Source organism: Trichechus manatus, unplaced genomic scaffold, assembly GCF_000243295.1.
Source record: "Trichechus manatus latirostris isolate Lorelei unplaced genomic scaffold, TriManLat1.0 scaffold00042, whole genome shotgun sequence".
Taxonomy (NCBI): Eukaryota; Metazoa; Chordata; class Mammalia; order Sirenia; family Trichechidae; genus Trichechus; species Trichechus manatus.
Window position 1 is genome coordinate 13,149,713 of NW_004443978.1, and position 27,978 is coordinate 13,177,690.

The 27,978-nt window shown below is 37.9% G+C and overlaps 1 protein-coding gene across 1 annotated transcript in view; it reads right to left on the minus strand.

Annotated features, from left to right (window-relative positions):
* Positions 1–27,978, minus strand: part of MACROD2 (mono-ADP ribosylhydrolase 2) — a 2,703,848-nt gene that overhangs the window by 160,256 nt on the left and 2,515,614 nt on the right. The window contains exon 12 of the mRNA XM_023731427.1: positions 22,827–22,895. Coding sequence (XP_023587195.1) covers positions 22,827–22,895 — 69 coding nt within the window. The remainder of the gene's footprint in view (positions 1–22,826; positions 22,896–27,978) is intronic.

Sequence of the window (27,978 nt, forward strand, 5' to 3'; positions counted from 1 at the left end):
GGGAGATTGTTATGTGTGGAGCTAAGATGGATATGGGAGAGAGGAGAGAGGAACAGGAGCCAAAAACATACAAACAAACAAAAAAGAATGCTAGGGGAGCCTGCCCTTGGAATGGAGAGATGAGAGATGGTTGTTTTGTCTCCCGGTGGACGCTCCGTGAGACTGCTTTCTTGTACCCCCATTTGCTGGTCTCCGATAGGAGTCCAAAATGGTGGGTCCGTGCTGTGTTAGCTGGTAGGGGACCTCTGCATGAATCTCTCCTCGCTCTCAGTTCTTTGTCAGTTTTCTCACTCCATTTGGTGCTTGGCTGAGTTCTTTATATTTTCATTTGATGTTTTAGGGTTTCAGGATTGTTGTATTCTCTGTTCAGCTTAGTTTTTCAGATCTTTGCTGTGGAGGGATGGTGTGGTTCTTCTGCCTAGAGCGCCATTTTGCCGGAACTCACCCACCATTATTCTCAATGGAGAGAGATTGAAAGTATTCCCCTTGAGAATAGGAACAAGATAAGAATGCTGATTGTCACCACTCTTATTCAATATTGTACTCAAAGTCATAACCAAAGCAATAAGGCAAGGAAGAGAAACAAAGGGTATCCATGTTGGTAAGGAAGAGGTAAAACTATCCCTATTTGCAGATGACATGATCCTATACATAAAGAATCCTAGAGATTCCACAAGAAAGTTACTGGAACTAATAGAAGGGTTTAGAAAAGTGGCAGGGTACAAGATCAATATACAAAAATCAGTTAAGTTCCTCTACACTAACAAAGAAAACTCCAAAAAGGATATCAAGTAAGCATAGCATCTACAATTTCCCCTAAAAGGATCAAATACCTAGGAATAAATCTAACCAGGGAATATAAAAGACTTATACAAAGAAAACAACAAAACACTAAAATTGAAAGAAACAAAAAGAGACCTACATAAATGAAAAAACATTCCATGCTCATGGAATCGAAGATTTAACATTGTGAAAATGTCAATACTACCCAAAGCATTCTACAGATACAATGCAATCCTGATCCAAATCCCAACAACATTCTTTAACAGAATGGAAAAACTAAGCTCCAACTTTATATGGAAAGGAAATAGGCCATGAATAGCTAAAGCAATACTGAAGAAGAAAACAAAGTAAGAGGCCTCACACTTCCTGATCTTAGAACTTACTATACAGCCACAGTAATCAAAAGAGCCTGGCACTGCTACTAAGACAGACACATTGACCAATGGAACAGAATTGAGAACCCAGAAGTAAACTCATCCATCTATGGATAGTTGATCTTCAGCAAAGGGTTGAAGTCCATTCAATGGGGAAGAGACAATCTCTTTAACAAATGGTGCTGGAAAAACTGGGTATCCATTTGCAGAAAAATGAAACAAGATCCATACCTCACACCATACACAAAAGCTAACTCAAAATGGATCAAAGACCTAAATGTTATAGCTAAAACTATAAAGTTCCTGGAAGTTAACATAGGAACAAAGCTAGGGGCCCTAATTTTTGGCATGAATACACTGTCAAACACAACTGAAAATGCACAAACAACAGAAGATAAACTAGATAACTGGGACCTCCTAAAAATTAAATACTTAGTTCTTCAAAAAACTTTACAAAAGAGTAAAAAGAGAACCTACAGACCGGGAAAAGAGTTTTGGTACTGACATATCTGACAAGTGTCTAATCTCTAAAATATATAGAAAACTTCAACACCTCAACAACAAAAAGACAAATAATCCAATCAAAAATTGGCAAAGGACATGAAAGACACTTCACCAAAGAGGACATTCAGGTGGCTAAAAAACACATGAAGAGTTGCTCTCGACCACTGGCCATTAGAGAGATGCAAATCAAAACTACAATGAGATACCATCTCACCTCTGCAAAAATGGCACTGATCAAAAAAACGGAAAACAACAAATGCTGGCGAGGTTGTGGGAAGATTGGAGCTCTTACTGCTGGCGGGATTGTAAAATGGTACAACCTCTTTGGAGAATGGTATTGAGCTTCCTCAAAAAGCTAGAAATAGAAATACCTTATGATCCAGCAATCCCACTCCTAGGTATATATCCTAGAGACATAAGAGTAGTGACGGGAATAGACATAGGCACACCCATGTTCATTGCAGCATTATTCACAATAGCAAAAAGATGGAAACAACCTAAGTGCCATCAGTGGATGAATGGATAAACAAATCGTGGTACATACACACAATGGAATACTACACAACATTAAAGAATAACGATGAGTCCTTGAAACATCTTATAACATGGATAAATCTAGAAGACACTATGCTGAGTGAAGTAAGTTAATCACAAAAGAACACATATTGCATGATACTACTTTTATAAAAAGTCAAGAATAAGTACACATGCAGAAAACAATGTTCTTTGATGGTTACTAGGGATGGGAGGGGGAGCTGGGGGAATCTCTTTCTAGACAGTAGACACGTTTTATTTCTTGTGATAGGAAAGGCAATACACAATATGGAGGAAGTAAGCACAACTTGACCAAGGTAAATGAAGACAATGAAAGTTATGCAAGAATAAAGGACAACTACGGTAAATACTATAACATGTACAATTTTGCAACAACAGTAATAACAAGCAAAAAATATGTGAATGGTTACATAGGTAGCTATGTATGCTCTATGGGTGCGGGAAGGCTTATGGGAGTACATGCAAGTGCATATATAGGTATATCTGTGGGCATATGTATATACATGTTTGTACGTGCTGTATATATATTCATATATACAATAAGAAACATTGGGGGCACAGTTATGGATACTTCCTAGACATATCTGAACACATCGTGGGATTGTTTTACTGGCCTTGAAGGTGCAGGACCATAGTCTCATGGGACAACTAGGTCAGCTGTTCATAAAGATCATGTCTTACATCCTAGTTTGGTGAGCAGCATCTGGGGTCTTAAAAGCTTATGAGTGGCCATCTAAGATACAACTATTGGTCTTTTCCTGTCTGGAACAAAGAAGTGTAAAGGAAACCAAATACTCATGTAAGAAATTAGTCTAGCGGACTAATGGCCCATGTAAATCACAGCCTCTTCTAGTCTGAGACAAAAAGAACTAGACCGTGCCTGGCTACCACTACCGAGTGTTCTGACCAGGGACACAATAGAAAGTTCTGGTTAGAATGGGAGAAAAATGTAGAACAAAACTTAAATTCATAACAAAGACCAGACTTCCTGGACTGATAAGAGACTAGAGGAACACCTGAGACTATCACCCTAAGATACCTTTTTAACCTGGAACTGAAGCGGCTCCCTTAGGTCACCTTTTAGCCAAATAACAGATTGGCCCATTAAAAAAAAAAAAAAAAAAAAAACTCCCATGAGAAATGTACTTCATTAAACAATTAACTATTCCAGACTCCAAAGCAACATTTACTCTAAAGCAAAGAAGAGAAGGCAAGGAGGAGTAGCGAAACCGGATGGATGGAAACAGGGAAGGTGGGGTAGAAATGGTGAGGGTGCTGACACATTGCTGGGACTGTAACCAATGTCAGGGAACAATTTGTGTATGAACTGTTGAATGGGAATTTAATTTGCTGTGTAAACTTTCATCTAAAACCACAATAAAATATTTTTTTAAAAAGTCTGCGTGTATGTGTTGTTTGTGTATGCACACACGTGTGTTTGAATGTCACTGGCCCTTTGACCTGAAAAAAATACCAAGTTTGTCTCTCCACTTTAATTTCATACTTCTGGTGCAGAATATTAGGACTGATTTCAAAATGAAATAGGAAGACAAAGTTTCCATTAAATGCCGTCGATGCTTGTTAAGAAACCTTGTCTTTGTACTTGATTAAAAAACGTTCCAGTCCTTACCATTAGCTCGCCTATTAATCCCTTCTTCTTGTTAAGGAATGTAGTAGTTCTGAGACCTTCTCTGTCTCTGTCTCTTGTTCTGTGTGTGTGTGTGTGTGTGTGTGTGTGCATGTACATTTCCCTGGGAACAGTGTAGGGTAAGACAGATGGCAACAAACAGCATTAGTAATAAACGCAAGGCAACAGGTTTCTGCCTCTAAAAATCGGTTGTCAAGAACTATGAAACTTGGGAGAATGTTTCCTCAATAACATTGTACCACTATGAACTTAAGAGACTTGGACTCCATTTTTTAGAAATTAATTTTATCATTACTTAGTTTGTATTATAACACTGAACAGGATTAATTGAAACCGAAACTTTTAATTATGCTCTTTAATTCTCCTGGATGGGATATGAGATTGTTTCTCAAACTGTGTTTTGTGAGATTTTAAAAAATGTTCTGTGAAAAAGAAAGAAACAAACAAACAAATACAAATGTTTAAAGAATTAGATGTGGTCAGGTGATGTGGGAAATGCCACATAGTTCAACCTCATTGAGCTTCTCAGTGTTCATTAGCATGCTGAAGGCTCCAGGAAGTCCTCCACTATAAAAACCATTCGATTTTGTTTAACCTTTTAGTTTCCAGAAAATGTTGACTGCTGAATTATTTTATCAAGGAGCATTTATTAACATTGTGAAGCCTGCTAGAAAATTTTAAACATAAGAATAGCTGAATAAGAGTCCGGTGTTACTTATATGTTTGATGTGAGTTCTTTTACACTGCCTTTCCCCAGCGTCTTTGCTTAGTCAAAATATGATCATCTGCCAGTCTACATGAGTCATTGTCGTGACCTCTGTTTTTTAATGCAGCCATATCTGTTGCAGGGGCAAAAACATATACCTTCAAAATTAATTGTTGAAATTATTTTCTTAAAAATAATATTTTGCTGTGTTTAAGGTCAAAGTTTACACAGCTAATTACAATCAAATTTAACAATTTCTACACAAATTATTCATTGATATTGGTTAAATTTTCCACAATGTATCATCATTTTCATTCATTTTGTTCTGGTTGTATCATTTCCAGCACTCTAGTTTCCCTGATCCTTTACCTTCTTTACTTTAATTTTTGATCATTTAGTCTCATATAGATGGTTTTTTAAAGAAACTCATTACTCACAGTTGATATTCTTTATTTTATGAGCCAATGTGGTATTTAGCTGAAAGGTGACCTCAAGGGACAATTCCAGTTTAAGATTTAAAGAGTATCTCAGGGTGATAGTCTTGGGGAGTCATCTAGTTTCAACTGGTCCAGTATGTCTGAACTTTTTAAGAATTTGATTTCTGTTCCACATTTTTCTTCCATTTGATCAGGATCCATCTACTGTGGCCCTGATCAGAATGATTGGTAGCAGTAGCCAGGCAACATCCAGTTCTTCTTGTCTCAGGGTAGATGAGACAGTGGTTCATGTAGACTATTAGTCCTGTAGACTACTTTCTTCTCTGAGTCTTTGGTTTCCTTCTTTCCCTTTTGTTACAGATGAGTAGTGGCCAATACATCTTTCTCAGATGGCAACTAACAAACTTTTAAGGCCCCAGACAGTACTCACTACACTGGGATGTAGAACATATACTTTATAAACTATGTTATGCCAATTAATTGAGTTGTCCCACAAGACTATGGTTCAAAGCCTTCAGACTCAGAAAACCAATCTTGCGAGGTGTTTGGTTATGACCAAGAAGTATCTGTAACTGTGTCCCTTATTGGTTTATTATATATATGAATATTCATGCATGCACACACATACTTGTATGTTCATATGCCTATAGATACATCTGTGCACACATATGTACCCACATAGTCATACCCATACACATTTATGCCTATATACATATTTGTGTAGCCACACACATTTTTTCTATTGTTGTTGGTGCTGTTGCAAAGTTATATTTGTCATATCCTTTACCAAAAATGCCCTTTTCTCTTGTGTCCTTCTTAGTGACATCATTTACCTTGGTCAAGCTGTGTGCACTTCACCCACATTTGATGTTACCTTTGCCATCACCAAAAATAACAAGCGTCTACTATATTGAAAGTGCTGCTCCCTCTTCCCCTTCATCCCCCATCCCTGGTAACCATCAATGAGCCTTGGTCACTGTATTTATATCTATTCTTGTCTTCTTATACAATATAATATACATACAATAATACAATATTTGTTCTTTTGTGATAGACTTATTTCACTCTGCATAATGTCCTCCAGATTCATCCACATTATAAGAGGTTTTGAGGGCTCATTGTTATTCTTTCTGGCTGTGTAATATTCCATTGTAAGTATGTATCACTTCTCGTTTATCCATTCATCTGTCATTGAGCATTTAAGCTGTTTCCATCTTTTTGCTATTGTGTATAACGCTGCAATTAACCTAAGTGTACATATGTCTTTCAGTGTTTCTTTTATTAGATCTCTAGGGTATATACCTAGGAATGGCATTACTGAATCATAAGGTGTTTCTATTTCCAGTTTTTTAAGGAAGTACCATACTGTTTTCCATAGTGGTTGTACCATTTTTCAATCCCACCAGCAGTGGATAACAGTTCTAATCTCCCCACATCTTGTCAGTGTTTGCTGTTTTCTTTCTTTCTTTTAATTAGTGCCGTTTTCACAGGGGTAAGATGGTATCTCATTATCTCATTGTAGTTTTGATTTGCATCTCTCTGATGGCTAATGATCACGAGCATCTCTTCATGTGCTTGTTAGTCACCTGAATGTCATCTTTGGTGAAGTGTCTATTCATGTCCTTTGCCCATTTTTTGTTTGGATTATTTGTCTTTTTGTTGTTGAGTTGCTGAACTCAGCTTAAGCAACTCATTTTAGAGATTGGGCCCTTGTCAGATATGTTGTTACCAGAAATTTGTTCCCTCTCTGTAGGTTCCCTTTTTACTCTTTTGATGAATTCTTTTGATGAGCATAAGTATTTAATTTTTAGGGAGTCCCATTTATCTAATTTGTCTTCTATTGTTTGTGTATTTGTAGTTGTGCTTGGTAATCTATTTTTTAAAAAAATTAGGTCCCCTAGTTTTTCCTCTGTGTTATCTTCCAGGGACTTTATAGCTTTAGGTTTAACTGGAAATTCACAGTATTTTTTTTAAATTCAAACTTTATATTTGAGTCCAGTGAACATTAAAGTTTGAGAATTATTGAGCTAGTCTAAAACATTTCTAAGAAAAATAGCCTGATATAGTTATCACATGTTCCAGGTTTATTCGGATTGGCAGGAGTACCGCTTTTTGCGGGAATATTTTAAAGAGTTATCCCAAATGTTTTTCATACTAATTAACAAGCAAGTATCAACGTCAGAAAAAAATTGTAATCTAAAAATAGAAAATTTTTATTAGTCAACATTTCACAAAGATTTTTGAATATGAGTAATGAATATTGTGATTTTAATTTGTAGACAGAAGAGACTTCCTGAACTTTAGGTAGTATGAGTATACATACTGGTTTTCCTATTATAGTCCTATTGTGTCTGATTGCCCTCCCTACTATCACTCTCAATAGTATGTTGTTTTGAATATATATCATTATTCTTTAGCAGGTCAAGATGACAAAAACTTCCTAAAATATGGATATACAGGCCTTTTCTTCTAGGTATTAAAAGAATAAAACACAAAGCAGGTAGAAGAATGTATGGCAGGAACAAATGTCTGTACAGATGTCTGGTATTCAAACCAGGCTATCCAGCTACAAATCCCTATTACTGAATGTGGGCTAGGTGGTGAATTCTTGAGCATTCCTGCTTGCCTTTAGGGTTTACTCCAGTTGATATTTAACATTCAACTGATATACACCAATATAATGAACCAGAGGATATTTATGCTGATTGGCCAGGGACTGGGATGTATTTGTTGTGAAATATTTTGAATACAGACTGTGTTAAATCTCCCTAAGCTTAATGCATCTCAGTATAACTGTTGATTTGGTGAGGATTAAATGAAATATGAGAGTCCTACTTGGAATAGTTAAGATTCTAAAGCCAGCACATACATTTAATAATAATAATTAAAAAAAATATTGCCAACACATGTTGAAAGTTTACTCTGTATTGTAAGTATTTTAAATATATTAATTCTTTTATATTTCACAACCCCATGATATAAATGGTTTTACCATACCCATTTTACAGAAGAGAAAACTAAGGCACAAGCTAAGAATGTTACCAAGGTCACACAGCAGTGGTGATGTGAATCTAAAATAAATTGATGTTCACAAAGACTTCATGGCTTACCCCAAAGAACTCAAAGAATTAGGCCAGTAAATTTGAAAACAGATTACAGGGATGCTCGTATAAATTTAGGACCAAAACAGTGTGTTGGACAAAGGTGTTGCAAACCCACTCAAATAATCTCTATATCCTATTCTGTGATAATTTTGTTTCCTAAGCCTCACAGGGTAGATCTTTAGAAATATGTTCAAGAAATCACATAACTGAAATTGTTACTTATATATTATACCCACAATTAATTTTTTTTTTTACTGTACTTTACATGAAGGTTTACAGAACAAACTAACTTCTCATTAAACAGCACACATATTGTTATATGACATTGGTTAACAACCCCATGACAAGTCAACACTCTCCCTTCTCCACCTTGGGTTCACTATTACCAGCTTTCCTGTTCTCTCCTGCCTTCTAGTCCTTGCTCCTGGGCTGCTGTGCCCCTTTAGTCTCATTTTGTTTTACAAGCCTATCTGATCTTTGGCTGAAGGGTGAAACTCAGATGTGACTTCATTACTGAGCTAAAAGGGTGTCTGGGGGCCATACTCTTGGGGTTTGTCTAGTCTCTGTCAGGCCAGTAAATCCGGTATTTTTTTGTAAGTTAAAATTTTGTTCTACATTTTTCTCCAGCTCTGTCTGTTACCCTCTATTGTGATCCCTGTCAGAGCATTCAGTGGTGGTAGCCGGGTACCATCCAGTTGTAATGGACTCAGTCTGGCGGAGGCCATGGTAGTTGTTGTCCATTAGTCCCTTGGACTAATCTTTCCCCTGTGTCTTTAGTTTTTTTCATTCTCCCTTGCTCCTGAAGAGGTGAGACCAATGGACTATCTTAGATGGCCTCTCACAAGCTTTTAAGACCCCATTCGCTACTCACCAAAGTAGAACGTAGAACATTTTCTTTTTAAACTGTGTAATGCCAATTGAGCTAGATGTTCTCTGAGCCCACAATTAATTTTTAATGAAAAATATATATTTCTATCTCTATATCTATATCCATGTATATCTAATTGGAAGACCAATTCCAAACCAAATCTGTTGCTGTCAAGTCGATTCCATCTCAAAGAGACTCTATAGGACTGAGTAGAACTGCACCATAGGGTTTCCAAGGCTGTAATCTTTACGGAAGCAGACTGCCATATCTTTCTCCTGAGGAGTGGCTGGTAGGTTCAATCCGTCGACCTTTCAGTTAGCAGCTAGTACTTAACCACTGCACAACCAGGGCTCCTTAAATGCTGCTTAATAACATTTTAAACTGTACTAAATGATTTTATCTACTTTCACTAATTTAATTCAATGTTAAATAGCACTTGAAAACCTTATCAGAAAAGCCTTCTCATAAAGTAAGCATAAATAACTAGTCTCAGCCTTAGCAAATAACCTATGTACATTTACTATTTATGAGAAGTGACCGTATTTTTATGCAAATAACATGTGTTCTACATTTTGTTTTGCCAGCTGCACCCTCCCCGCGTGGGGTATTTCTGTAAGTGCGCTATGCTGATTTTTTTTTTTTTACAGCAACATGTTTTTGTTCTCCTATAGGGTGAGAATATTCAAGCCTGAAAGTGAGCAAACAGGGAAGTCTCTGTACTGAATTTACCTTTGTATTTCTGCAGCATGGCATTTTTGGGAACAGTTACTTCTGAAGTAGAATTCTGAAAGGTAATCGCCCCTATTAGGAGCCTGGATAATACAAATAAATATTTTGGGAAGGTGGCCATGATAGTAAGAGAATTGTGAGAGGCCCATTTCCTATGATAGGTTCTATCTCAAATTCTCTAGTGAAATCTCATGGAGAACATTTCAGATAATTTCTTATCCATATTTTCTCAAGCTACGTGAAGTCTCTAATTTGATGTGTGGCTCTCATATTCTCCAAGAATCTGTTAACTCATCAATATTATATTTATGTTACAGTAGACATTATATTAAAAAAATAACAAACAACAGTTGCCCGTGAGTTGATTCCAACTCATGGCGACCCCTTGTGTGTAGAGTAGAACTGTGTTCCATATGGTTTTAAATGGCTGATTCTTTGGAAGTAGATTGCCAGGCCTTTCTTCCGAGGCACCACTGGTTAACAGACGATCCTGTTAACCGTTTACACCACCCATGGACTCCAACCGTTATATACACATTATTTTTCCTTTTGATTAAATTAAGTAAATATTGAGGACCAACTTTGCTCAAGCCACTCTGTCCAGCTCTGCAGAGAACATATAAATGAATGAGGTTTGGTCCCCACCGTTGAAATATTTCCATCCTAATAAGTTAGATATTTCTCATATACAACTAGTATTGATAAAAGGCATGTAACAGTTTCTCAGTTTTACAAATTTCTGAGAAAGAGTAGAAGAGATTCATCACTACTGATATAATGAGGAGGGAGAAAACAAGAAAGGTGAAAATATGTGTTACTCTCCCCCCCATTATCTACTACAATCCCCGGCAATGAAATGTTTGCTCTGATAATTTGTGATGTAAGAAAGGGTGAGAGGGAGGGAGGAAAGTTTCCATGTAAGGAGAAGATATTGGAAATGAGCTTTGAAAAATGGTTAGGATTTTAATATGTAGATTAAAGAATAAAAATAGAAGTGACAGGCATGATGGCAAAATGCTGTAGTCCAGTGGTGTTTCAGAAGTGACAAAGAAGTGAGTAGGGCTACAGAGCAGGGTGCTTGTGAGGTATAGTAAAGCAGAGGACCACACTGCACAGATCGGAGCATGAATGTCATACAAAGTGGTTTGGACTTTATATTCAATGGGTATATATTTGGAAATTTGTGTGTATCCACAGAGCAATGTGATTAGAGGAGAGCTGTAATTTATCTTGATTTACGCATTTCGTCATAAGCCCCAGTGATGGGGCCAAGGTGGTGACATGGACCCACAGTCTGGCTCCAAACGCCCCTCTCTGTTGCCTCAGTCTCATTGCCCTGCTCACCTTGCATGGGCTTCACTTTTCCCATGCTGCCCCTGGCTGCTCTGGAACTGCCTGTGTCCTCCCATCCTTGGGCAAGGAATTTCTGTATCTCCAAAAGCAGGACTTGGGAGGCAGCATGGTGGAATAGAAATAGCACAGGCTTTGGGCTCAGATGGATTTGGTTTCCAAATTCTGTTTCTACTTTTTCGATAACTGGACCAGTTACTCAAACTTCTGAGCCTCAGTTACCTGCACAGTTGGGTTAATAATAATACTGACCTTTTAAAAGTAATAATGAGACATCACTTTACATCCATTGAATTGGCAAAAATTAGAAGGAACAAAAATAATGATATCTGATGAAACGTGAATTGTTATAGCCTCTTGGAAAAGCAGTTCAGTAATATCTATTAAAAACACATACTCTTCAAAGCAGAATTCACACTCCTGGAATCATTCCAATACAAATAAAAGAGTCAGTTTATAAGGATATATGAGCAAAAATGTCTGTTGCAGTGTTGTTTGTATGGCAATAAAGTGGAACGTGCTTGCTCATCATAGGAGGATGACTGAATAAATCACGGTGCATCCAGATGATAGAGTATCACGCAATCTTTAAAATGGATGAATTAGATCTACACTATGCTTTGGGAGGATTTCCACAAAGTTTTGCTGCCTGTAACAAAGCAAGATTCAGAAAAGTGATCCTGTATTTGTAAAATAAATAAATAAATAAATAAATAAAATAAATAAATAAATGTATGTGTTGCATATATATATATATTTGGAAATGTATATATATATATGGAAATATATGTATTTTGAAATATATGTATTTTTGAAAATATATATATTTAGAAATATATATATATTTGGAAATATATATATATTTGGGAATATATATATTTAGAAATATATATATTTGGGAATATATATATTTAACACTCCTTGAAGGTTTTTAAATGGATTGATTCATTTTAATGCCCAATATCTTGTGATGTAAGTGCTATCATCCTCTCTATTTTACATGTGGAAACTGAGGCAAAGAGAGATCAAGTAATTTGCCCAAGATCACGTAGCTAGGTCAGGGTAGAGCTAGAATTTGGACCCAGGAAGTCAGGACCATAGACTAGACTCTTAATCAGTGTATTTGATTGTCTAAGTAATTGCAAGGTGGGCAGTGATTATGCAATGAAAAGGGGAAAATTGAATTAATATTACACATTATCTGATTAATTTATATAAAATTTTATGTGGTGCACATATTCAGAAAGTGATGCATGAATTTTTTATAATGAATATGTATTATTTAAGGAATCAGAAAAAGGAATATATTATATTCATTGTAGAAAAATGCAAATATTTGCATGCATTTCCATTTATTAGTACTGTCTTAGAGAATAGCTCGTGAACATTTACAAGGTTAAAATGATGTTCAAGGACAGTATGAGATTTAAAACTCAAAACATGGAAATGACTCAAGAGGGAGGATTGGCAAAATAAATTATGGGCATTCATTCAATGGAATACACAAATAAATGATGGTAGACTACCAAAAGAAGATGGATGGAATACACAGTCATTGTACCAAAAAGAACTGGTTCATGTTCAACCATTTCAGGAGGTAGTTTATAATCAAGAACTAGGGTACCACAGGAAGAAGTTCAGACAGCACTGAAAGCATTGATAAAAAAAGAAGACTTCAGGAAATGATGGAATACCAATTGAGATGCTTCAATAAATGGATACAATGCTGCAAGCATTCACTCCTCTAGGCCAAGAAATTTGGAAGAGTTACCTGGCCAACTGACCGGAAGAGATGCATATTCATGCCTATTCCAAAGAAAGGTGATTCAGTAGAATGCGGAAATGATTGAACGCTATCATTAATATCACATGCAAGCAAAATTTTGCCGAAGATAATTAAAAAAATGGTTGCAGCTGTACACCGACAGGCAACTGCCAGAAATTCAAGCCAGGTTCAGAAGAGGACATGGAATGAGGGATATCGTTGCTGATGTCAGATGGATCTTGGCTGAAAGCACAGAATCCTAGAAGGATGTTTACTTGTGTTTTATTGACTATGCAAAGACATTCAACCGTGTGGATCATAACAAATTATGGATAACATTGTGAAGAATGGGAATTCCAGAACACTTAATTGTGCTCATATGGAACGTGTACACACACCAAGAGGCAGTCTTCGGAAAAGAATAAGGGGATACTGCCTGGTTTAAAATGAGAATAGCAGCACATCACGGTTCTATCCTTTCACCATACTTATTCAATCTGTATGTTGAGCAAATAATCCAAGAAGCTGGTCTATATGAAGAAGAACGTGGCATAAGGATTGGAGGAAGACTCATCAACAACCTGCGATATGCAGATGACACAACCTTACTTGCTGAAAGTGAAGAGGACTTGAAGCACTTACTGATGAAGATCGAAGACTATAGCCTTCAGTATGGATTACATCTCAACATAAAGAAAACAAAATTCCTTACAACCAGACCAGTAAGCAACATCATGATAATCAGATAAAATATTGAAGTTGTCAAGGATTTCATTTTATTTGGATCAACAATCAATGTCAGTGTCCATGGAAGCAGCAGTCAAGAAATCAAACAGTATTGCTTTGGGCAAATCTGCTGCAAAAGACCTTTTTAAAGTATTAAAAACCAAAGATGTCACTTTGATGACTAAGGTGTGTCTAACTCAAGCCATGGTATTTTCAATTGCTTAATATGCATGGGAAAGTTTGACGATGAAAAAGGAAGACCAAAGAAGAATTGATGCATTTGATTTATGGTGTTGGTGAAAAATATTGAATATACCATGGACTTCCAGATGAATGAGCAAATCAGTTTTGGAGGAAATACAGCCAGAATGTTCCTTAGAAGTGATAATGGTGAGATTTTTGTCTCGCTTTCTTTGGACATGTTATCAGGAGGGACCAGTCTCTGGAGAAGGACTTCGAGCTTGGTAAAGTGTAGGGTCAGTGAAAAAGAGGAAGACCCTCAAAGAGGTGGATTGACACAGTGGCTGCAACAATGGGCTCAAACAGGTCTACTATTGTGAGAACAGCACAGGATAGGACAATGTTTCATTCTGTTACACACAGGGTTGGTGTGAGTCAGAGATGATTGAATGGCACCTAATGACAACAGACTATCAAAAGGCATGGGAAGAATTTCATAATCTATTGTTAAAGTTAAAAGACAATTTTCCAACTGGTATGCACTGCAGAATGCCCTAATGAAAAACTCTGTATGTGTGTGTGGATGCCTAGAAGAAGAACCGGAAGCTTATATACCAGCATGTTACATATGCTGATTTCTGGGAATTGAGATTATGGGTGATATTTTCATTTGTTCTTTTGTTCCTCTATTTTTTCTACAATAAACTTGTTACTTTTAAAATAAAAAATAAATGTAAGCAATAAAAATATTTTAAACTTTTACCTAGGAAATCAGTTTTTAAGAATTTATCCTGAGGAACTGATCATACATACACAAAAAGATTTATCTAAAATGTATGTGTTGAATTTGCCTATTATTTATACTGGAAATAAAACTGTATATAACTATCTAACATTAGGGCACTGTTAGGTAAATTGTGGGACAACCACATGATGAAATATTATGCCTCCAATAAAAATCATGTCTATGAGGAATATTTAAAGACGTAGGGGAAATATTTATGGTATACTATTAAACGGAAAAAAAAATAAATTTTTTTTTTATAGTTTAATCCTTAAAATTTTTATATTCTTACATTTTAAATGTTTTCTGCATTTAAAATATTTTGCAGTAGATATGTACTATATTTTTACACAACACGCACCTTCTACATTTGTTTGCCAACCACTTCCACCCCCTGCGAGGTATTTTCGTAAGCGTGCCATGCTAATTTTTTCTTATGGCAACATGTAAAAAAAAAAACTGGCATAGCAGTGCTTACGAAAATACCTCGCAGGGGGAGGGAGTGGTTGGCTAACAAACATAGAAGGCAGAAGTTATTTGCACGAAATATGGTATTCTTATAAGCAGAAAAATAAATAATTGTTAAAAGTAAAACACTACCTTTTTTGATGATGATGTAAGCTCATGGAAGTAAGTTTGAGTTAACACTAATAACGGAGTTCCTCTATCCCCAACCCCACCCCTTATGCACATCTTTCCCTCTCTGAGTCTCAGGTTACCCTTCTGTGAAATGCAGACTACATTACCTATAAATGCAAAGCATTGAGCACAGTAGTATCTCCATATATTTTAGTTATTTTCCCTTCATTGAACTTCCTAAGAGTAGTGGTTTTCATTCCACACTTAAGAGTTTTAAAATCCAAGAGTGGTAACTCAAGTGCTCTAAAGTGTATTCAGACACTATATCAAATGCAGATCCTGAACCGAGGACAGCTTTGTCTCATCTTTGGTGGGTAAGGAGGTGGGATGATCGACACCAAGAATAGAAAAAAAGTTAAGAAAAATTAGACTAGAGAAGCCTAATTTCATGGATGGCCCAATATTTTGTTTCTCTTTGCTTCAGTGACTTAGGCAAGGAAGAGAAAAAGGGTTCAGAGCCATTTTGAACCAACACCACTTGCCCAGGCTTGCCACCATCAGTTGTTGGGAGCATTTAATGCTCATCTCCTCCACATCCCTGGAAATATTGCCGGTCCTCTATCATCTTCACAATTGCCAGCATGTTTGACTCCATCATTATGACTGTTGTGCCATCCCATCTCAGCAAGGGTCTCCCATGCCCTCAGTGGCCCTCTACTTCACCAAACATGATGTCCTCCTCTAACAATTGATTCCTCCTCATGATGTGCCCAAAGCAAGTGAGTCAGATGATGCTCTTGCTCCATAAGGTTTTCACTGGCTGATTTTTGGAAGTAGATTGCCAAGCCTTTCTTCCTAGTCTTAGTCTGGAAGCTCTGCTGAAATCTGTCTACCAGAGTAAACCTGCTGGTATGTGAAATACTACTGACATAGCTTCCAGCATCAAAGAAAGAAGCAATCCACCATGGTATGACAAACGGACAGATTAAGAAATCCTTTGCCAGATGATATCTCACTTCATAAATACCAAACAGGAATGGTGTGATTTACATAGTACACCAAAAGAATACAAGCTTGGGTGTGCACCTGTGTATTAATCGATTTGCTTATAATATTAATGAGCATATGACTTGGTCTAGTTGACATTCAAATTCCAAAACCCGCTGGCGTTGAGTGGATTCCGACTCATAGCGACCCTAAAGGACAGAGTAGACCTGCCCCGTAGGGTTTCCAAGGCTGTATAAATCTTTACGGAAGCTGACTGCCACATTTTCTCCCGTGGAGCAGCTGGGTTCGAAACGCTGACCCTTCGGTTAGCAGCCAAGCACTGAACTTCGCCACCAGTCCTCCTAAATTCAAATTAGGTACTGATTAAACAAGGCAGGAGCATCAGGATATGTTTAAACAGCTCCTCCGCCCTCTACACACTCCTCCCCTCCCCCAGTAACGTGCTTTTGGCCTTGGCTGTGGGTGGATATGAGCTATTAACAGTGTTGAGACAACCAGAACAGAGTTCTCTTTGACTTGCGGAGATTAACTGTATCTTAAATAAAAACAATCACCATAACAACTTTGTAGCAGTTTCAAACAGAGTACTTCATATTTCCAGTATGAATGTTGCCATTGTGTTTTTATGTCCCCATTTATCTGATTGCCTGTATATTTGTTACCTTAAATAGCCTTAACATTTGTACTTCTGGATTGCTTTTTAAGGATTTAAAGTGAAAACCCTTATTAGATCAATAACTAGGGTATTTTTACCTGCAGAGGAAGAAACCCCTCAATAGATAAGTACTTGCCCTATTTTACAAATAACCTCAGAACTCTTACCAACCCACAGACATTTTCCCAGGCCAGCTTTACCTTGGCAATAATTTCAGTTCAGTCTTGGTTGCGGCATCCTTGGCTTGTACCCCACGCGGATGAATTATTCATCAGCATTCTTCTCCCTCCTCACATCACACCCTCCCAACTCAACTCCTGCCCGCCCATTGGCTGTACTGAGTCATTGGGAAAAGCTGTCTGTAGCCTGCAGATCACAATCTACCTCTTGATCCGTAAGCCGATCAGTTGTATCCTCTCGTGCTAACAGCTTGTGCTGTTAGCAGTTACATGGAGTAAGTTGGCAACAAACACCCGTTCTCGGTTTCCCGTGAAAAATACGTGTAGAAAATTTGAACGAAATCGCTGGCATAGAAGCTACCCCAGGTTATGACACTTCCTCTTGAAATTTTTCACAGAACTGTTTTTAATATATGCAAAGTTTATCTCCTAAACAAAGTAACATTAACCAGCTTGTGTTTTGTTTACTTGTTTTCAATACTCGCACTCTAGAACGTTTAGAAATTTCCTGTGGAAACTAAAGTGATGACACATGTAAAGCCAGCCAACTAATAAGCAAAGCTGTACATAACTATGTGAATCTGAAAAATCCCTGGAAATTATACACGAAAGAAAAAAAAAAAAAAAAAAGCCACTCCATAGGATTACCAAAAACCAAATTTGTTGCTGTTGATTCTGACTCATAGCGATCTATAGGTCAGAGTAGAACTGTCCCATATGGTTTCCAAGGAGCAGCTAATGGATTCAAACTGCCGACTTTTTGGTTAGCTGTAGCTCTTAACCACTGCACTATCAGGGCTCCAAATCCCAAAACAAAAGCAAAAAAGAGCAGACTCCTGCAGAACTTTCGAGCAGCAAAAATGTTCTGCCACTTACACCGGAGGGTGTAATAAGCATTTCTATAAGTGATCTTGTAATGCAGAGCTTATAAATAGCACAGATGTCACCAGCAAGAGATATTTCTGTATGGAATCTAATAATAGAGAATATTTTAAATGAATCCTCCACATTTATGACTGCATTTTAACCTCAAGCTGACCTCAATATTGGAGGATTTCAATAGCAAGTGATTTTTTTTTTCATCCTAAACTATGTATCTGTCCATCAAAATGGCATTTCCAGAAGCATTAAACATTTGGTATAAGCTTTGAACTGATCAATTAAAAACTGTTCTTCTGTACATGTTATTGCAGAAGGAAAAGGCAAAAATCATATTCTATACGTTCTATTTTTAATTGACTCTGAATTGCATACTAATGTAGATTTCAAAACACTTATTTTCCCCAAAGAAAAAAGGTAAATGGAAAATAATAATGTATTTCTGTAAAATCCTTAGACCTTTACTTTTAGTCTTAATGAGGGAACTGCATTTGTGGTACATGACAGAACTCCTCATTGGATTTATCACCATGAAAAGTTTTATTTAAAAAAAATCTCAAAAGAATTCCAAGAAATTGATCCTAGCATGAACAATTAATGGTGTGAGGTCCTAAAAGTATCAAGAAACATCACAGTGTATTTCGGTTAAGGTGGCATATCTCCAAACCCAACAACACAACAGGAAAAATCCAGGGCTTCAAACTAGTTCTGGTTTAAACCCTTGCTGAGAATTTGCATTTCTAACAAGTTCCCTGCTGAGAATTTGCATTTCCACCTCAGATATACTGAATCATAATCTACATTTTAACAAGGTCCCCAGGTGATTCTTATGTGTAACTTCCTGGGAACCTGTTGCTGTTAGGTGCCATTGAGTCGTTTCCAACTCATAGGACTCTATGTACAACAGAATGAAACACTGCCCTGTCCTGCACCATCCTCACTATTGTTGTCATGTTGGAGTCCATTGTTGCAGCCACTGTGTCAACCCATCTTATTGACGGTCTTCCTCTTTTTTGCTAACCCTCCACTCTACCAAGCATGATGTCCTTCTCCAGAGACTGGTCCCTCTCGACAACATGTCCAAAGTATGTGAGATGAAGTCTCACCATCCTCACTCCTAAGGAGCATTCTGGCTGTAGTTCTTCCAAGACAGATTTGTTCATTCTTCTGTCAGTCCATGGTATAGTCAATATTCTTCACCAACACTATTATTCCAAGGCATCTATTCTTCTATGGTCTTCCTTACTCATTGCCCAGCTTTCACATGCATATGAGGTGATTGAAAACACCATGGCTTGAGTCAGTTGTGCCTTAGTCCTTAAAGTGACATATTTGCTTTTTAACACTTTAAAGAGATCTTTTGCAGCAGATTTACCCAATGCAATATGTCATTTGATTTCTTCACTGCTGCTTCCATGGGTGTTGATTGTGGATCCAAGCAAAATGTAATCCTTGACAACTTCAATCTTTTCTCCCTTTGTCATGATGTTGCTTATTGGTCCAGTTGTTAGGATTTTTGTTTTCTTTATGTTGAGGTGTAATCCATCAATAAATACTTTAAGTCCTCTTCACTTTCAGCAAGCAAGGTTGTGTCATCTGCATAACACAGGTTGTTAATGAGTCTTCCTCCAATCCTGATGCTGCGTTCTTCTTCATATAGACCAGCTTCTCGGATTATTTGCTCAGCATACAGATTGAATAGGTATGGTGAAAGGATACAACCCTGATGCACATCTTTCCTGACTTTAAACCACACAGTATCCCCTTGTTCAGGAATTCCCATTCTTTATCATGTTATCCATAATTTGTTATGATCCACACAGTTGAATGCCTTTGCATAGTCAATAAAACATAGGTAAACTTCTTTCTGGTAGTCTCTGCTTTTAGCCAAGATCCATCTGACATCAGCAATGGTATCCCTTGTTCCACATCCTCTTCTGAATCAGGCTTGAATTTCTGGCAGTTCCCTGTCAATGTGCTGCTGCAACCGCTTTTGAATGATCTTCAGCAACATTTTACTTGTGTATAATATTAATGATATTGTTCAATAATTTCCGCATTCTGTTGGATTACTTTTCTTTGGAACGGGTAGAAATATGGATCTCTTCTGTTCGGTTGGAGCCCTGGTGGCACAGAGGTTAAGCATTTGGCTGCTAACCAAAAGTTTGGCAGTTCGAATCCACGATCCGCTCCTTGGAAACCCTATGGGGCAGTTCTGCTCTGTCCTATAGGGTTTCTATGAGTTGGAATCGACTCAATGGCAATGGGTTTTGATTCCAGTTGGTTGGCCAGGTAGCTGTCTTCCAAATGTCTTGGCGTAGATGAGTGAGCCGTTTCAGTGCTGCATCCGTTTGTCGAAACACTTCAGTTGGTATGCCACCAATTCCTGTAGGCTTGTTTTTTGCCAATGCCTTCAGTGCTGCTTAGACTTCTTCCTTCAGTACCATCCATTCTTGATCATTAGCTACCTCCTACAATGTTTGAAGGTCAAACAATTCTTTTCGGTACAGTGACTCTGTGTATTCCTTCCATCTGCTTTTGATGCTTCCTGCATTGTTTAGTATTTTCTCCATAGAATCCTTCAATATTGCAACTCAATGCTTGAATTTTTTCTTCAGTTCTTTCAGCTTGAGAAAATGCCAAGCATTTTCTTTCCTTTTGGTTTTCTATCTCCAGGTCTTTGCACATGTCATTGCAATACTTTACTTTGTCTTCTTGAACCGCCCTTTGAAGTCTTCTGTTCAGCTTTTTTATTTCATCATTTCTTCCACTCACTTTAGCTACTCTACTTTCAAAAGCAAGTTTCAGAGGCTCTTCTGACATCCATTTTGGTCTTTTCTTTCTTTCCTGTCTTTTTATTGACCTCTTGCTTTCTTTGCTTGTGATGTCCTTGTTGTCATTCCACAACTCATCTTGTCTTCAGTCATTAGTGTTCAATGTGTCAAATCTATTCTTAAGATGGTCTCTAAATTGAGACCATCTTGAGGTGGGGTATACTCAAGGTCGTACTTTTGTTCTTGTGGACTTGTTCTAATTTTCTTCAACTTCTACATGAACTTGTATATGAGCAATTTATGGTCCATTCCACAGTTCTGATTGATGATATTGAGCTTTTCCATTACCTCTTTCCACAGCTGTAGTTGATTTAATTCCATTGAGTGAGGTCCACATGTATATTCACCACTTACGTTATTGAAAAAAGGTATTTGCAATGAAAAAGTTGTTGATCTTGCAAAATTCTGTCAAGCGATCTTGTTAGAAATGTAAAAAATGTAGTGAAACCCATGTGAAATTGTCTGCTACTGTTTAGTATGTTAACACAATTAAGCCCTTGTGTACCTTGCTTACTGTAAGCCTGTGCATACCTTGCTTTCTGGTTAATCTGCCCCTAGATAGATGTCTTGTTGGGCCAGTCAGATCCCCTTCAAGAATAAAGAGCTTATTCTCTCAGTTGCAGACTAGACAGTCCTCATCCATTGCCAGCTTCTAAGAAAGCATCAGTGGAAGAGAGTTGCCTCACCCAAGACCACACTCCTTTCTCAGAGCAGCTGGTGTCAAATGACTTATCAGTGGAAGATTTTAATAGCCAGGTTCTCCTACCCCATCTAGCACAGCTAGGAAGTGTCCTGTCATATTCAGACCTCCGTAGGATCATCTGAAGCTTCCACTGAGAATGTGTTGCAGCTCAACTTCTTCGTTTACCCAGTCCTGTTTCCTTAACCTTTTCCTTTCACAGGTGTTTGTTCCAGATCCCTCTGTAATACATGTCTGCTCCCTAATCTCCATCTCAGAATCTGTCTTCTGGGAAACCCAATCTGCACATGTACCAGACAACCAGTCTAAACAATTTGCATGCACTATTGTATTCTGTGAGGTAGATATTATTATTATCCTCATTTTACAGAGGAGAAATCTGAAGCACTAAGAGTGCTTCATTACTACTCATCATTACCTCTAATTCCTTGTTACTTGAATTCCTTGTCAAAAGTCACATAAATTGTGAGTGACAGAGCCAGGATTTAAGCCCCAACTAGTCCCAGAGTTCATACTCTTAAGCAACTACCCTCACTACACAGAGCACACCATTTAGAAAAACTCATTTACTAGGCAACATGAAGTAGAATTAATGATGCAAATAACAGAACATTAAAATTCCAAGTCTACTTCGGTTATCTAAACACCAATTCAAGAAATAGCAAATATCATGGCAAGTATAAACCTATTTGCATATCACTTCAAATTGAAGAAATACTTTCAATATATTTTTCCAAAAGTTTCAAGTATGTTCATGGTTCACAAGATGTCCATTTGTACGAATACAACAACCTAGTCTATCATCAATGACAGATAAAATACTATCTAAAATATTAACACCTTTCTGTGGAGACTTGCCACTGAATTGAGACGGCAAGAAAAGGTAGGATTATTTTGTTTTTCTTTAGATAATGTAGTTTTAAGCCCTACCACCCTCAAAGCAATGTTCTCAGTATCTCTTCCTTGAATTTTCTCCTGAAAAGTAAAATTTTTCTTCTTCTGGGGATACCTGGGTCAGCAACATTTTCTCATAGTAACTGTCCACAGAAGGGGGAATGATGCTCTTGCCAAGGATATGTTTCTAAAGATACTCTTCAAACACTTCTTCCTTCTTGTTACGTCTTGGATAATGTAGCTCTCTAGTAGGTAGTCCCCAAACGCCACTCTTCCAAACTGATTCCTGGAAAGTAGCTATAATTCTAGTGATTCAGTTAAACATCTTCTATAAACATAATTTCTCTGATTCTCTTCTTTCATAACTAGTTACTCTTCAGAGGAACAAATGTACATGTGTATATAAATTATGAAAAGGACAGATACGGAATAAAGCAGAGTGGGTGAGATATTTGTGTTGGACAGAGAGAAGCTTAAAGAGAATTAGTTAGATTTGCTCCCTGCCTCATTTTGCCATATAATCCAAACCCAAATGGACTTCTTCAAAGAGTCTGTGATTTTTAAATGTAGTAAGTAGCCTCATACCTTCATCTTTACAGACTTCAAGTGCTTCTTCTGAAGCAGGGCTGGGCACAGTGGCAGTGTTGACACCATCTATAAAGCAGAGAGAAGAAACACTGCCTTAGAGCTAATACTGTCAAGCTGGGGCTTCCTTGCTTCTCTGCCCACCAGGTTGCCCTCCCCATGCCACCAAAGTCAGTGTAAGCCTCATTTCATGCTGTAATACACTGAATGGTCTTTGAAGTGGTTAGCAGGAACAGAAACCTTCAGTTAAGGCAGAGCCCAATGCACTACAAACTATTTTTTGATGCAAAATACTATTTGTTGACACTATACTTTGGCATTTTGCTTCTGCCACAGCTCTCAAAGAACTGTACATTATTTTTCTTGGTATTAGATTGGGAAAGAAAGCATATCCTTGCAAGTTGCTACAAAATGCTTTTATGTGTGTGTTTTTAAAGTTTGGTTTTCTTAGCAGAACGATTCTGTTCCCTGATGCCAGGCTGTCAAACTGCAGGGAGCATGTCAGAAGGCTGTCAGTGTGGAGGCACAGGAGAAGGGACCAATCGGAGGAAGGCACCAGAAGAAAATTGGAGATGTCATGTCACCCAAGCACAGGATGGGGACTAAGGAACTTGGAGGTCCCTCTCCCCCTTACAGAGCCAGTTAACCTCATATGCACTGATCTTTCCTATCAGTAACATCAGCACCCCATTAACTCCACCCACGTTTGGTCTCCAGGATAACTGACAATTAACTTCCTAACTAACATTAAGACAATACATTTAAGACATGAAGGTTTATTAAAATTACCATTTTAATACCTGACTATTGGAAAAGGAATATATATTTTCATGCAGTAGCAGGGTCATGGGACTAAGGATAACTTATATATGAATGACAACTAACACACATTTAGAGGCAAATAACATTTTCCAGCAAATATTTTGTCTGTAATGTGTATGACTTACTTTTAGGTCATGTGTCTATTGGAACAGAGAATATATATATATATTTTTTAATGAAGGGAGAATAGGAGATGACGAATTACTTTCTTTTGTTAGGTGACAATCTGCTCTTAAAAAAAAAACTAACAAACTATAAAACTTCCCTTGATGTCACAACATCTTCCCATTTCTCTAGTTCCCCTTCACAGAAAACCTCTTTAAAAGAGTAGTCTATTTATTGTTCTACAATTCTTTGCTTCACAATCTCTCTATAACCCACTCCAACTGGCTTCTCCTCCAATATGCCTCTAAAAATTATCTTATCAAACACACCAATGACCTCCTTGTGTCAAATCCAATGGTCACTTCTCTGTTCTTATCCCGCAGCATTTGACAGAATCATCCCCTTTGTTTTGAAACACTTTCTTATCTGGCTGTTCCTTCTCTCCTATTGCTCTATAGCTAGATGTCATGGTGTTTCAGGACTCTTTCTGCCCAGGCCTCATTGTCTTCTCTCTTTACATATTGTCGTTAGATCTCATCCAGTTCTGTGCTTGGAAATATCACTTATATGCCAGTGACTCCCAAACCTGCATTTCTAGCCCACATCTCTCCCTGGAAATCCAGTCCTGTATATCTGACTGGCTTCTTGACCTCTCAAATGTCTGTCTAAGAGTCCTCTCAAATTTACCATGGCCAAAACTGAACTCTTAACTTCATCCACAGAAACTGTGCCCTGTGATCAGTCTTCCACATATCAGTAAATGGCACCATCACCCATATAGTAACTGAAGTTAATAACCCACGACTTATCCTGGATTCCTCTTTCCCCTATATGCCATATCCAATCTGTCAGCAAACCCTGTTGTCTATGTATCTAGAACATAACACATATCTGTCCATGTTGTTCCATTTCCAGAAACCACCATCAGTACTTTCCTTCAGTAACCTTCTAAATGGTCTCACTTTGGCTTTTTGATCCGTTTTCGAACACAGGTAAAGTGAACTCATTAAAACATAGATCATGCCACTCCATTACTTAAAACTTTCCATTGACTTCCCACTGTCTTATACAGCCAGATAAGATCTGTCCCACGCTCTCTGACCTCATCTCAAGTCATGCTCCCTCTAGCCTACCATGCTCCAGCCACACTGGCCTTCTTTCTACAAAATGCAAAACCCAAACTGACCTTGAGACACTTGCATTATCTGTTCCTTCCGCCTTCTAGAATGCTCTTCTACCCGCTCATCATTGAGATCTCATCTTAGCTAAGACTTCTTCAGGGAGCCTTCCCGGAATCCATTCAGTGGAAAAATGCCTTCTGGGTATTCTTTCTGCATCACCTTATTTCTCAGCAAGGCACTTACCACTGTCTGATATTTTTACGTGTGTATTGTTTTGATCCCCCCCCACCAGAACATAAGCTCCAAGGAAGCAGGTACACTGTCATTGTCGTTTGCTACTATAGTCCTAGTGCCCAGAACAGTGCCTGGGACACAGTAAGCCCTTGATAAGTATTTGTAAATAACTGTTTCAGAAATACTATTTACGACTTTGATTTTGTTTGGTCATGACCACAGTCGAAACTGCTGGATTGTACTGTTTTGAGATTGTGTCTTTTTCCTGATGTGGAAGAGGCTCACAGAGTTGTATAATCAAAATTAAAGCTGGAAATTATATTGAATGAAAATATATTTTTATTTTGGAAGAATAGCAGCAGGTCAAAAGGGCTTAAATGCCCAGACCAAGGCTTCGATTTCTCTGCACGTAGATTACGGACGCTATGAAATGAGCAGAGAAAACATGACAACGTATGTTGACACAGGCCAGGATGCTAGAAAAATCCTGCTCTGAACTCTACGCCAGCCCACGCACTCACATAGAACAAATGGAGCCACTCGGAACATTTAGAACTTGTTCTTTACATTGAAACCAGTTGTCATTGAGTTGACTCTGACTCATGGTGACTCCATGCGTGTCAGAGTAGAACTGTACTCCATACAGTTTTCAACGGCTGATTTTTTGGAGGTAGATTTCCAGGCCTTTCTTCTGAGGCACCTCTGGGTGAACTTGAACCTCCAGCCTTTCAGTTAGCAGTGGAGCACTTTAACCGTTTGCACCACCCCGCAACTCCTCTTTACCTTGAGAGGCATCCATATTGTAGAGACAAATCTACTAGGTTCAAGAGGCAGAGGAAATGGTTATTTCTTACTACTTTTGTTAACAGGCGAGATAATCCCAAATCCTAGAAAACTTTCCTGTTCTCAACCGACTAAAAAGGAAAGGATGAATAAATCAAACACAGGTAAGTGTGTGTGTGTAAACGTGAGTGGAAAAAGCTTTGTTGATAAAGAGTTTAGGACAAAGCAGGGAGTGAATAAAACCCGTTGAAACGCCACATTCAAAGAATGGCATCAGCTGTTAGCACCTAGTTGACTAATACTTTTCAGCCTCAAACAGTAAAAACAGTGACAGCTTTTCACATAAGACTCATCTTCTATCGAGCATAGAGAGGGGGGACAGGGTGAATAACAACCCTTTATTGTATAAAAATTCATTTTATTGCAAGGACTACATTTCAGCCAAGGGAACCAGCTGACCCAGTAACAAGTACACAAGGTCTTTGCTGCCTTGCTTAAGTGCTTTCTCTGATTGGCCTTCTTTGATTCCATCTTTCAGGTTAATAATAAAAGCTTCCGATTCCCTAGCAAAAGTTCTAAGGTTAATATAGGAAGTTTTCAGTGCAAAACTTAACACACTACCTGGTTGAATTCCAAGAGCTCAGCATATGGCCTAGGATATGCCTGGCACACACTTCGTGTTGTTGTTGTTAGGTGCTGTCGAGTTGGTTTTGACTCATGGTGAGCCTACATACAACAGAATGAAACACTGCCAGGTCCTGCACCACCCTCAGAGTCTTTGCTATGTTTGGTTCCCTTGTTGCCCAGTATTTCAAACAGGGCTTCGAATGGGTTCCTTCTGGTTCAAACCCCTGCTGAGAATTTGCATTTCTAACAAGTTCCCAGGTGATGCTAATGCTGCTGGTTAGGGACCAAATCTGAGAACCACTAGTTAGAGCAGTGGTTCTCAAAACTTACCAGACATAAGAATTACCAAGGGATCTTATTAAAATGTGGATTCTGATTCAGTATATCTGGGGGTGGAAATGCAAATTCTCAGCATGGGTTCAAACCAGAACAAATTAGTTCAAAACCCTGTTTCAAACATGCCCTCCACGGGCCTCATTAAAACTGGGAAGGTGACTTGGAAACTAAAGGGAAGAAGGATGTTTTTATGTTTGTGGTTATGTTGCAACTACATAGTTGTGCCTGTCATTCTTTCAAAAGACAGCATGAGTACAAAAATGGGCAGTGAAAGATGATAAATTGAGTAATGATAATCTCTTTTGAGCTGTAAGTGCTATTTTATTTAAAAATGTTTATAATCTACAATGTAGAATCTACAAGCATTCAATTGACATGTCAGAGGTGATGTCAGGACAGCTTTGGGTCTCATTTATAGCTCTGTATGGGGTAGGAGACTTCCTTGAAATATCTCCAACAACATGCAAAGAAATAACCAGAAGCACAGCTCTTCAAAATGAATGTAATGCAAGACAGTTAAGAGCGCTCCACTGATTGTGGTGCAAAGCCTCTTCTTCATTTCCTTTAAACATTTTTTGTTTCATTTACTCATGTATTTAAATATGCTAATTTTGGCCTGAGCTAAACCAGCCCAGCTCTGACTAGGCACTTCTGGCCTTCTCCCCTTCCCACTTAGAGCATTACCAAGCAAACTGTTATTATAAGGGAGAAAAATGGAATTGGTGAATGAGACATGCGACTCTGCATTCTGATTTGAAGCACTGTCATTCATCGTGAAAAATTTTGTGGTAACCTGAGTTAACCTGGTGAAAATGTATAAGCATTTTCAGACAATAGCAGTGAGTAAAGTCATTGTTCACCTCTGTGGATGAGGCCTAGGAGAATCCTCAAAAGAAATCTGACCGACAACATTCTTCAAAGAGATAGATAAACTAATCATTAACTTTATATGGAAAGGGAAGAAGCCCCGAATAAGTAAAGCACTACTGAAGAAGAAGAATAGAGTTGGAGGACTCACACTACCTGACTTCAGAAACTACTATACAGCTACAGTAGTCAAAACAGCCTGGTACTGGTACAACGACAGATACATTGACCAATGGAACAGAATTGAGAACCCAGAT